This window comes from Cetorhinus maximus, chromosome 20, assembly GCF_964194155.1.
Source record: "Cetorhinus maximus chromosome 20, sCetMax3.hap1.1, whole genome shotgun sequence".
Taxonomy (NCBI): domain Eukaryota; kingdom Metazoa; phylum Chordata; class Chondrichthyes; order Lamniformes; family Cetorhinidae; genus Cetorhinus; species Cetorhinus maximus.
The window spans coordinates 84,643,108-84,656,235 of record NC_135898.1 but is presented as its reverse complement, the minus strand read 5'-3'; the positions used below and the strand labels follow the sequence as shown (position 1 = coordinate 84,656,235).

At 44.3% G+C, this 13,128-nt stretch overlaps 1 protein-coding gene across 1 annotated transcript in view; it reads left to right on the top strand.

The window, feature by feature from the left end:
* mms19 (MMS19 homolog, cytosolic iron-sulfur assembly component) overlaps nucleotides 1–13,128 on the top strand; it is a 77,240-nt gene that overhangs the window by 47,896 nt on the left and 16,216 nt on the right. Inside the window, exons 20-21 of the mRNA XM_078565082.1 lie at nucleotides 205–304; nucleotides 7,945–8,047. Coding sequence (XP_078421208.1) covers nucleotides 205–304; nucleotides 7,945–8,047 — 203 coding nt within the window. The remainder of the gene's footprint in view (nucleotides 1–204; nucleotides 305–7,944; nucleotides 8,048–13,128) is intronic.

Below are 13,128 nucleotides of genomic sequence, written 5' to 3'. Positions count from 1 at the left end.
CTGACCCTCTGGTACAGCACACAGGGAGTACTGCACCATCGGAGGTGCTTCCTTTAAGATGAGATGTACTGCCACCTACAGTTCTATTTCTGTTTTAATATAATTGGGTTTTATCTGAAGGGGAGGGAGATTATAATTATAGTGACTGAAACAATGAAGAAACATGAATTTTACTCACCATACTTTCTAAAATATCTGATATAGACTGTGGCTCTATAATCCCACTTGGCATCATGTGTGAGGAACAAGTAATCATGGCGTTGGGGACTGTGATCAGCACTGCCTACAGTCACGGCCAGACAGAGTAAGTTGCTATTGCTTTTGCATTAGATGTTGGTGGTCAGGAAATAGCCATCTTGTCCATTAAGCCTATCCCACATAATCATGGCCATATCATCACGACCATACATTTCTTTCTTGCCCTCCCCTTGCAACCATGTAATTTTCTGCAAGTGATTGAAAAGCCCAGGGCCAAAAGAGAAAAAAATAACCTGGTGGAAAGTTCCTCTCTAACTGGCCTAGGAGATCACATGGACTGGTATTATCTGTAAAGACACTAATTGAAACATAAAGATTCTCAAGGGCCTTGACAGGATCAACACTGAGCGGTTGTTTCCTCTGGCTGGGGACTCTAGACACGGGGGCGCAGTCTCAGGATAAGGAGTCTATCATTTAGGACTGAGAAGAGGAGAAATTTCTTCACTCAGAGGTCTGTGAATCTTTGGAATTCTCTACTCTGGAGAGCTGTGGATGCTCCAATTTGAATATGTTCATGGCTTGAGATTGATACATTTTTGGTCTCTCTAGGAATTGAGAGATATGGGGAGCGGGTGGGAAAATGGAGTTGATCAGCCATGATCGTATTGAATGGTGGAGCAGGCTCAAGCAGCCATACGATGTACTCCTCCTATTTCTGATGTTCTTCTGTAAGATGTAATCTCTGTCCCAGTCAAGAAATGGTTCAGCTTATTTTTCATTTGTTAATATTGAAAGTGGACCTAATGTGTGAGTGATTTGTAAACACTGTGATTGGTGTTTTTTCTCTCAATTCTGGGATCTCTCTCTTGTATTTTAGTGTGGTTACAGTACCAGGAAAGACAAAACAACAATCATGCAGATGAAATAAATGGGCAGTTCTGCATGTTAACAATCTTTCAGTGAGGGGGTTAAGCATCAGGTCCCACAACACTATTCAAAGAGAGCAGGTAGTTTGCCCAACATCTTGGTCAACATTCCTCCCTCAGTTAACAGCACCAAAAACTTAGGAAGTGGCCATTCACCTTGCTTGTAGCTTGCTGCGCCGCATAGCAATAGTCATTGAATTCTTTCAGTAATTTACATGTTTGAAACTCTGAGACATTTTTTTATACATTATTCATTTGTGGGATGTGGGCGTCCCTGGCTAGGCCAGCACTTATAGCCCATCCCTTATAGACACTATCCCGGCAAGTGTTAAAGTGTCAGCTCAGTGGGTAGCACTCTTTTGAGTCAGAAGGTTGTGGTTTGAGAAGAAAAAATACTTGAATTTCTAACTCGCCTTTCACACCCACAGGAAGTCCCAAATCACTTTACAGCCAATGAAGTCCTTTTCAAAATGTAACCACTGTTGTAATGCAGGAAATGCAACAGCCAATTTGTGAATAGCAAAATCCCACAGCAAGTAAAATGTGCTAATGACCAGATAACCTGTTGCCAAAAGATTTTTTTGTTGAAGCTTTTCATCTTGCACTCATAAGGACAATTCGCAAGCATACCAAATGTAAAGGGAACAACTGTTTATATGGTATGAGAAGTGAGTGCTGATTGGTTGGCAAGTGGTCTGATTGGTAGAGGCGTTGCCTTGAAGAATGCATCGGTTGATGGTGAATGATAATTAACTACCAAGCATTATTTGAAATTCAAACCAGGCAGCTTGACTCTGATTTCTCAAGGCATGGTCCTGAGGAATAAACCAGCGAATGGCTGTCACTTGATCTGTTTTGCTGAAACAAGTGCAATGTGTGTATGTGTTCTTTATGTCTACAAAGAACAGGGCCCCGTGTATTAATATATGTAGCTTCCAGTACACGCAAACACGCCACATTGTGAGCCCAACAGACAATCTTCAGCAATACTCAAGCTCTGTACTACCAGATAACCTGTTTTCGTGATGTTGATTGGGAGTCAAATATTGGCTAGGGCATTTGAAATAACTCATTTGTGAAATAGTACCATGGCATCTTTTATGCCCACATGAAAGAGCAGGTGGACCCTCGGTTTAACATTTCATCCAAAAGATTATACTCCCGGAAGTGCAGCACTCCATCAGTACTGCACACGAGCATCAGCATTGATTTTTGTACTCAAGTCCTAGAGTGTATTATGACACAGCCAATGGTAAGGGCTAAGTTGCTCAAATCCCAGAGGGAAACTTGAAACAACTGTCATAATCCATTTTTGCAATTTGTATGTTTCGAGATTGAATTTTGATCGAGATTTGACCTTGAATTCAGTAGTAATAGGACCACCGAGTCTCGAGGTTTTTTTTATAAAACTAAATTAAACCTTTATTAATTCAAAAAAAAATTGTGTGCACATATGTCTATAAAATTACTACCAAAATAACTACAAAAATCCCCTAATTAATCTAATTCTGTTACACCCCTGTTAAGGCAACAGTAAAACTCAGATTTAAAAAGATCCCAGGCAAAGCACATTTGACCTTACAAATTCAAAATGAGGTTCCTTGCAGGCACAGTTGGGAGGCGTACAGGCTGGTTAGATCTTAAATGCCTCTGCCTTAAACACACAAACTCCTTTCTGTTTATACCTAGCTTTTCCTTTGAATGTAAATTTTCCATTGTATTACTAAGTTTTGAATTTTACGTCTCCTAACAATAATATCCTTTGATTCCACCAATTTTATTAGTAAGCTGAAAAAAATAAAAACATTGCTTGGCATCTTATAGCTAGGTGCAAGATTTCACCCATTCTTTTGAATGCTTTATTTAAAAATGCAAACTTCCACCTTGACATCTGTGTTTCTAAACTTACCCATGTTTATCTAATTACCATTTCAAACCTACTTCTTTCTATACATCAAAGCATCCAGACTAGCTGGCTTTGGTCCAATTAAGATACACACACACACACAGACACCACTAAACTCAATGTTATTGGAAATTTAAAAAAAAAAAATTCCAATAACACTATAGACATTAATCTCTTCATGACAAGTGTGACTTGAACCCATAGCCTTCTGATTCAGACAAGTGCTATCAACTGAACCATGGCTAACATTCAAGCCCACACTAAAGATTTGAGCCCAAAATCCAGGCTGGCACTTCAGTACGAAAGGAGTGCTACACTGTCAGGTGTACTACCAGTCAGATGAGATGTTAAATTGAGGGCTCATCTGAATCTGTAAAAGATACCACAGGACTATTTGAAGGAGCGCAGGGGAGTTCTGCCCAATGTTTATCCATCATTGAAACATATTATAAGAACATAAGAAAGAGGAACAGGAATAGGCCATTCAGCCCCTGGAGCCTGCTCCGCTATTCAGTAAGATCAGGGCTGATTGTGGCCTAAACTCCACTTTCCAGCCTGTCCCCATAACCCTTGTCTCCCCTGTGGATCAAAAATCTGTCTTACTCAGCCTTGAATAAATTCAGTGACTCAGCCTCCATTGCTCTCTGGGATTGAGAATTCCAGAGGTTAAGTACTAGGGGAGGCAGTGGCATAGTGGTAATGTCACTAGATGAAGAGGCCCAGGCTAATGCTCTAGGTATATGGGTTCAAATCCCATCATCGCCAATTAATAAATTTGGAATTAAAAGCTAGTCTCAGAAATGGTGATGAGGAAACCATTGTCGTAAAAACCCATCTGGTTCACGAGAGCCATTTAAAGAAGGAGATCAGCTGGCTTTGCCTGGTCTGGCATGCACATGCCACAGAAAAGTGGTTGAGTCTTAAATGCCCTCTGAAATGGCCTAGAAAACCACTCTGTTATTGAGGGAAGAAATTCTTAAATGGGAGACCCCTTAATCTGAAACCGTGCCTCCCCCCAGTTCAAGATTTCCCCCATGGGGAGCAACATTCTTTCAGCATCTACCTTGTCAAGCCCCCTGAGAATCTCTTATCTTTCAATAAGATCATCTCTCATTCTTCTAAACTCCAATGAGTATTAAATGGCCATTAATCACATTGTAGCCTGTGGGAGCTTGCTGTATACACATTTCCTACATTAAAACATTGACTACACTTCAGAAGTACTTCATTGGCTGGAAAGACTTTCGGGGTGTCCTAAGTTGTGAAAGGCGCTATATAAATACAAATTCGTTCTTTTCTTTCCTAAATAACATTACTGAATTTTGAGCCATTTCCTCTGGATTCAGAAAAGAATAAGAACTTTTGGCCAGTCTACCCAATATCCTTGTAGATTGTCATAATTGCCCTTTCAACTTTCCTTTCAGTCCCTTCTGCCTCTTGCAATGTATGCAAATTGTCATTTAATTTCCTATGCTGCCAGCTCCTTTGTCATTCTCTACTGGCCTTGCCAGCGATGTCCACGTCTAAGGAATGAATTTTTTAAAAATCCTATTCCACAAGTCTGTATTCCTTTTGGATGAAAAGTTCTTCTCTTGACTTATTACCTTTAACTTGTTTATCGTGGAATTTTTGAACCCTTCATCACCATGAGCAGAGTGTCTGCTTCAGCTTCATTGATCCACTTCCTCATCTTGAAGCGCAGTAAAGTTTCCTCTTATCTGGATCCAACCACCTTCAGCTGCTTCATCAGTGACCGTCCTTTCATCACAAGGTCAGAAGTGGGGACATTCACTGATGATTGCATAATGTCCACCATTCGCGACTCCTCAGATATTGAAGCAGTTCATGTCCAAATGCAGCAAGATCTGAACAAAATCCAGGTTTGGGCTGACAAGCGGCAAGTAACCTTCATGCCACACCAATGCCAGGCAATGACCATCTCCAACAAGAGAGAATCCAACCATTGCCCCTTAACTTTCAATTGCATTACCATTGCTGAATCCCCCACTATCAACATCCTGGGGATTATCACTGACCAGAACCTGAACTGGACTAGCCATATAAATACTATGGCTACAAGAGTAGGTCAGAGGCTGGGAATCCTGCAGTGAGTCACTCACCTCCTGACTCCCCAAAGCTTGTCCACCATTTACAAGGCACAAGTCAGGAGTGTGATGGAATACTCCCCACTTGCCTGGATGAGTGCAGCTCCCACAACACTCAAGAAGCTTGACACTGTCCAGTACAGAGCAGCCCGCTTGATAAGCACCACATCCACAAACATTCACTCCCTCCACCACCAACGCACAGTGGCAGCAGTGTGTACCATCTACAAGATGCACTGCAGGAACTCACAAAGGTTCCTTAGACAGCACCTTCCAAACCTACAACCGCTACCATCTAGAAGGACAAGGGTAGCTGATACATGGGAACACCACCACCTGGAAGTTCCCCTCCAAGCCACTCGCCATCTGTTCCTTCATTGTCGCTGGGTCAAAAACCTGGAACTCCCTTCCTAACAGCACTGTGGGTGTCGCTATGCCACAGCGATGGCAGTTCACCACCACCTGCTCAAGGACAAATAGGGATGGGCAATAAATGTTGGCCTAGCCAGCAAAGCCTACATCTCGTAAATGAATTTTTTAAAACCCTGTAGTTCTAGAAGGCTGGAATTATCTTCACTCCAGGAGCTGATGAGACAGAAGCTCTAACTTTCAGAGCATCAGACAGTTGCAACAATTATTCTATAGAAGGGGAAAGAAAACAAAAACATGAATCAACCCACTACCCACACTCCCAAATTCCCCCTGAATGAGTCACTCATTGGGTCTACAGGACTAAGTGCTACAAACCAGAAAGTCCCAGCCGAGATTCCTGATCTCAGAATTGTTGCTTCATCACCAGTGTGGCAAGCAGTTATGGTTCTATATACAACCTGTTTGAGTGACACTGGAATAGAATGGGAAAAAATTAGGCTCCTACTTCTGGCAACTTATTTGTGTTTTTCCGCCACCCTCACATCTTGCACCCTCTGTAAATTTGAACTCATTCAAAACTCTGCTGGCCATAGCCTAACTTGCATCAAGTGCCGTTCACCCATCATTCCCTGTGTTCACTGACCTACATTAGCTGTCAGTAAAATGCTCATCCTTGTGTTGAAATTCACTTATGATCTGACCCTTCCCTATCTTTATAATCTCTTCCACCCCTACAAACTTCCAACGTTGCTGCGCTCCACCAACTCTGTTCCCTTGTCCATCCCTAACTTCTTTACCCTACCATTGACAGCCCATCTGCTGTCCAGGCCCCCTGGCATTCAGCCCTCACCTTTCCCCCTCTACCTCTCTCTCTCAAAGACCTTCCTTGAAGCTTAACCCTAATGTTTCCCCCATGGGCTTGGTGTCAGTTTTTGACTGTTTTACATGCCTGTGGAGCACCTTGAAATGTTTTGTTACATTAATGCTGTTACTTAATGCAAGTTATTGTCCTGGGAACTCCCTGGTCCTGTTCACTCTGTCCATATGCCTGTGTGTGAATGTGGAAACAAAATGAGATTCAGGAACTTTGTGTCTCACTTGTCCTGCTCCCACCCCCACGTCCACCAAGTTCAGACAGCACTCACTGTGTGAAATCACTGTGGTGAGGTGGCAGAGGGCTACCTGCATCACTTGTACTTTCATTCCAGCAAGTGTTTGCGTGTCCGCAACAAGTACAAGAGGAGATAATCAGAGACCAAAATTTACACTTTGAGTAAACAATGGGTGGAAGACGTGAGGGTGGGGGTTTGGAATCCTTGTACAAATGCACTTCCTTCTGAATCTGTAAAGGAGTGCGGATTTCCAAGTTGGAATCAAACTCTGGGACAGCCTGTTCCTTTCCTGTTCCTTCAGTCCAGCTGAATCTATTATTCTCTGCTTCCTGTTTCTCTATTCTGGAAAAGCTGCATCTTTCTTCCCTTCTGCACCCTGGAGACTCCTTGTCCTTCACCTTGGCTCACCCCGATTCGCTGGCGTGCAGTGCTGTCAGCAGCATGTGCCTGTCGTCATGGTCCTGCATCACTTCCTGCACCACAGTTTATCATTGAAATGTACAGTACAGGAGGAGGCCCTTCAGCTCATGGTGCCTATACCTGCTTTGTGAAAGAGCTACCCAATTAGTCCCACCCCCCTGTTCTTTCCCCATAACCTGTTTTTTTCCCTTTTCAAGTGTCTATCCAGTTCCCTTTTCAAAGTTACTATTGAATCTGTTTCCACCACTCTCTTAGGCTCCATGTTCCAGATCACAACTGGCTGTATAAAATATTTTAAGAAGATTCTCCTTATCTCCCCTCCACTTTTTCCTGCCAATCATCATAAGCTGACAATGATGTGGTTTCCCTTCCTTTGGCTTTCCGAGAGTTTACATCCCAATCCCACCACAGCAGTTTGAGAATTTTACTTCAATTTTTAAAAAGCTGGTATCAATAAAAGTGAAGCTGTTAGATTGTGGATAGAATCCCAGTTTGCTCATCAATGCCATTGAGAAGGAAACCTGCAGACTGTACCCCATCTGGGCCTTATAGGTGTCTCCAGTCCACGCTATAATGGCTAACAGTTAATTGCCTTCTGAAGTGGCCTCGTCTGTCACTCCGTTGTATCAAAGCACTAGTAGCAGTTCTAGAAGATCCACCACCTACTTGGGGAGCTAAGGATGGAAATAAATGCCAGCATTTGTCGGCAACACCCTGATCCAGAGAGCAAATATTTTTAAACTTGGAATTTGAAAAATTTGCAGGGCAGCAGAATTATAATCTAGTGATTGCATTAATTATTCTTTGGAGTTCACGCAGTGTGTGTAGAAAGTTTTAAAATAAAGTTTTTCTATTCTTCTTGCACCCGCCTCCCCCTCCTCCCTGCCCCATCTACCCCTTCTTAGACTAGCTTCCGAAAAAATCTCCCAGGTTGTGGCCTTGTATCTCGATGGGGATGTCTCCTTTTTGCCTGAAAATAACCTTTCCAGAAAGTTCCAGCCTTTTCAAGTGAGTAACTCCTTTGTTTTTCTTGTTAATGTTCATGAATCATAGAATAATTCAGCACAGAAGGAGGCCATTCAGCCCATTGTGCCTGTGCAACTATCCAATTAGTCTTACTCGACCCCCACCTTTTGCCCTGCTGTCCTGTAGATTTTTCCTTTTGAAATACTTATCCATTTTCCCTTTAACCGTTGAATCTGACTACACCAACCGGTACTTTCTAGATCATCGTAACTCACAACTTAGTGTTATTTTAAAAAAAGTCCTCACCTTGCATCTAATTCTTTGGCTAATTAAATCTGTCTCCGCTGGTTACCGACGTTCTGAGAGTGTTTTTCAAGCAAGCTAGTGTTTAGTTCCACTGCTGTCTGGTACCAATGACCCATACTGCCCAGCTGAACAGTAGATATTGGCTGAGCTATTCAACTGCTATGCCATTGAAGTCCAGCTTAATCCTGCACCAGCCTGACGTCCACCAATTGTGATCCTGGTCACTTTTAGTTGCATACTCTTCAAATAGTTCCCTGGGATCTTCAACACTGAGCCATTGGAGCAGGCAGGCAGGGCCTCGTTTTATCCAGTGGCTGCGTCACACGTTTGTTGCAGTTTTGATGTTAGCGGCTGGAGCAAAAGCAAAGGAACAGGAGGAGGTCATTCGGGCTCTCAAGCCTGTTCCGACAGTCCGTGAGATCATGGCTGATCTGTATGTCATCCCCATCCACCCACCTTTGATCCCCTGATACCCTTACCCAATATAAGCTTCCTCCTTCAAAGTTTAATTTGCTCCGCAGCATCGACACCCTTTTGGGGGATAGAGTTCCAGGTTTCCATGACCTGCAAGTGTGGAAAAACCTCCCGGTTTTAGTCCTCAGTGGCCCAGCTCTAATTTTAAGAGCCTTGGTTAGGTCCCACTTGGAATACTGCATTCAGCTCACCCTTGTTCTGGACCCTCCCAACAGAGGAAATAGTTTCTCTCTGTGCCACTGCACAGTCATTGTGGAGACAAAGTCCTGCCTTCACATTGAGAATACCCTCCATCGTGTTGTGTGCCATTCCCACTGTGCTAAGTGGGATAGATTTTGAATAGATCTAGCAACTCGACTGGGCATCCATGAAGAGCTGTGGGCCATCAGCAGCAGCAGAATTGTACTCGAACACAATCTGTAACCTCATCGCCCTGCATGTACCCCACTCTACCATTACCACCAAACCAGGGGATCAACCCTGGTTCAATGAAGAGTGCAGGAGGGCATGCCAGGAGCAGCACCAGGCATACATAAAAATGAGGTGTCAATCTGGCGAAGCTACAACACAGGACTAGTTGCGTGCCAAACAGCATAAGTAGCAAGTGATAGAGCTGAGTGATCCCACAACCATCGGATCAGATCTAAGCTCTGCAGTCCTGCCACACCCAGTCATGAGTGATAATGGACAATTAAACAACTCACTGGAGGAGGATGCTCCACAAACATCCCCATCCTAAATGATGGAGGAGCCCAGCACAGCAGTACAAAAGATAAGGCTGAAGCATTTGCTACAATCTTCAGCCAGAAGTGCCAAGTGGATAATCCATCTCTACCTCCTCCAGAGGTCCCCAGCATTACAAATGCCAATCTTCAGCCAATTTGATTCACTCTACGTGATATCAAGAAACGGCTGAAGGCACTGGATACTGCAAAGGCTATGGGCCCTGACAATATTCCGGCAATAGTACTGAAGACTTATGCTCCAGAACCTGCTGCACCCCTAGCCAAGCTGTTGCATTACAGCTACAACACTGGCACCTACCTGGCTATGTGGAAAATTGCCCAGGTATGTCCTGTACACAAAAAGCAGGACAAATCCAATCCAGCCAGTCTATTATCGAACATCAGCAAAGTAATGGAAGGGTTCATCAACAGTGCTATCAGGCTTGGATTCCGCCAGGGCCACTCAGCTCCTGACCTCATTACAGCCTTGGTTCAAACGTGGACAAAAGAGCTGAACTCTCGAGGTGAGATGAGAGTGACTGCCCTTGACATCAAGACTGCATTTGACAGAGTGTGGCATCAAGGAGCCCTAGCAAAACTGGAATCACTGGGAATCAGGGGGAAAACACTCCACTGGTTGGAGTCATACCTAGCAGAAAGGAAGATGGTTGTGGTTGTTGGAGGTCAGTCATCTCAGCTCCAGGACATCACTGCAGGACTTCCTCAGGGTAGTGTCCTCGGCCCAACCATCTTCAGCTACTTCATCAGTGACCTTTCTATCATTAGGCCAGAAATGGGGATGTTTGCTGATGATTGCACGATGTTTAGCACCATTTGCGACTCCTTAGATACTGAAGCAGTCCATGTCCAAATGCAGCATGACCTGGACAATATCCAGGCTTGGGCTGACAAGTGGCAAGTAACATTCGCACCACACAAGTGCCAGGCAATGACTATCTCCAACAAGAGAGAATCCAGCCATCGCCCCTTGATATTCAATGGCATTACCATCACTGAATCCCCCACTATCAACATCTGGTAGTTACCATTGACCAGAAACTGAACTGGACTAGCCATATAAATACTACGGCTACAAGAGTAGGCCTGAGGCTAGGAATCATGCGACGAGTAACTCACCTCCTGACTCCCCAAAGCCTGTCCACCATCTACAAGGCACAAGTCAGGAATGTGGTGGAATACTTCCTGGATGAGTGCACTCCCACAACAATGAAGAAGTTGGACACTATCCAGGACAAAGCAGCCTGCTTGATTAGCACCACATCCACAAACATTCTCTCCTTCCACCACCGATGCACGGTAGCAGCAGTGTGTGCCATCTGCAAGATGCACTGCAGGAACTCATCAAGGCTCCTTCGACAGCACCTTCCAAACCCACAATCACTATCATCTAGAAGGACAAGAGCAGAAGATAGATGGGAACACCACCACCTGGAAGTTCCCCTCCAAATCACTCACCATCCTGACTTGGAAATATATTGCTGTTCCTTCAGTGTTGCTGGGTCAAAATCCTGCAACTCCCTTCCTAACAGCACTGTGGGTGTACCTACACCACGTGGACTGCAGTGATTCAAGAAAGCAGCTGACCACCACCTTCTCAAGGGCAACTAGGGATGGGCAATAAATGCTGGCCCAGCCAGCGACGCCCACATCCCATGAATGAATAAAAAAAATTTACCTGATCGAATCCCTTTCATTATTTTAAACATCTTGAGTTAATCATTCTCAATCCCTTACCCTTGGAATAAAAGCCATCACTCAGGAGCAGGAGTAGATCTGTTTTTTTTTTCCGTCCGAGTTTGAAGAAGGCTGTTTTAAAATAAATAAAATTAACTTTGAAGAGCTGTGGAACGTGTGCCTGAACCGTTTGCTAACTTTTCAGCAGCACCATCAGTAGGTGTTTCCTGGTACTGCATGTAAAGCACATTCATGTGATGTTAAATTCAGACTGACATTTCACCTCAACAGGCTGTTTTCAACCCTCCTGACATCGTTTTATCCAGTGGAGAGTCTAGAACTAGGGGCCATAGTCTCAGGATAAGGGGCCAGTCATTTAGAGAATCTTTTACAGCACCAAAACAGACCATTTGGCCCAAAAGGTCTCTGCGGTCTGGGATAAGAAATTTCTTCACTCAGAGGGTTTTGAATCTTTGGAATTCTTTCCCCCAGAGAGCTGCGGACACTCATTCGTTGAGTATATTTCCACTTCTAACAGTACTGTGGATGTACCGATGCACATGAAATGCAGCGGTTCAGGAAGGCGGATCACCACCACCTCCTCTAGGGTAATAAGGGATGAGCAACAATTGCTGGCCTAGCCAGCGATGCTCACATCCCAAGAAAGAATTTTTTTTAAAAATAGAATTTTGGCCACAGACGGGTATAAGCCAGGAAAGTGGAGTTGAAGACGGATCAGCCTGATCATATTGAATGGTGGAGCAGCCTTGAGGAGCCAAATGACCTGCTGCTATTTCTTCAGTTCTTATGTAGCTGAGCCATACTGCTCAATGCCCAAGTTTGACCTTTGGTTTTGTTTTCATTCATTCATGGGATGCGGGCTTCGTTGGCTAGGCCAGCATTTATTGCCCGTCCCTAATTGCCTGCGGTGGTGCTGCCTGCTTGAACCGCTTGAACTGCGCTGAGTCAGCTAATTTCACCTGGGACAGTGGTAGGAACTGAGTTAGGGACGGGAGTGATAAACATTGACCTTTCCAAAAGTATTTCCAAAGACCTCTGTCAGAAAATGAGTTTGTGGGCTGTGCAAAGTGCAGCTTCTACAGCCGAATAATCTGCTTGGTGCCATGCTGTTAAGGCTCAGGTGAAGAGTGGCCACTTGGCTAAGATACTGAGACTGGATGTAGTCCCTGAAACCTTATTTTGAAAAGGAACATCATCCTTGGTCACTGAGGGGATACCAGAAATTTCTGGAAGAAAATTCTCCTGCCTCCCTCCCAGCCCCAGGCAAGGTTGGTTTCACATTATATTGAGTGACTTGGTTGGAGATCCGCCCCAGGGCTCTACGCCAGTGATTTTGTAAACAGCAGGAGGTGGGTGAGAGTAGCTGATGAGTCACTGGCTCTGAGTCTTTATTTCCCCTCTCTGCCCTTCCATGGTTTGAAGGTCAGATTTCTGCTTGTCAGCTGTGTGATAGCTCTCTGTCTTGCTCAGAAACCCAGAGCTGGGAATCATGGAATGGATTCATCACTCCGTCCTTCACCCCACCATCCTGATAAACCTATAACTTAGGGGTTGTGCAAACAATAACAAACTTTATTTTGTAACTCTCTCGTACCATTCCATTTATCCGTGGGTCTATACACTGCCTCGCATAAGGCTCTAATTTACAATCTGACTTTGGGAGGCAATGAGTGTCACAGGATCGTGCTCCCTATTAGTACGGACACCTTGTTGGGGTGGAGCCCAGGGGGTTTTATTCATTATCTGACTGGGGAATGCTTGATGCTGACACAGGGCTCTTGAAATGGAAGGTGTTGTAAATCCCAATGCTATCGTCCATCCTCCTTCCTGGTGGGGAAAAGAAATCCAACACCTCACAATTTTGCAGGTTGAAGGCTGCCTTGACACCTACCATCGTCCAAC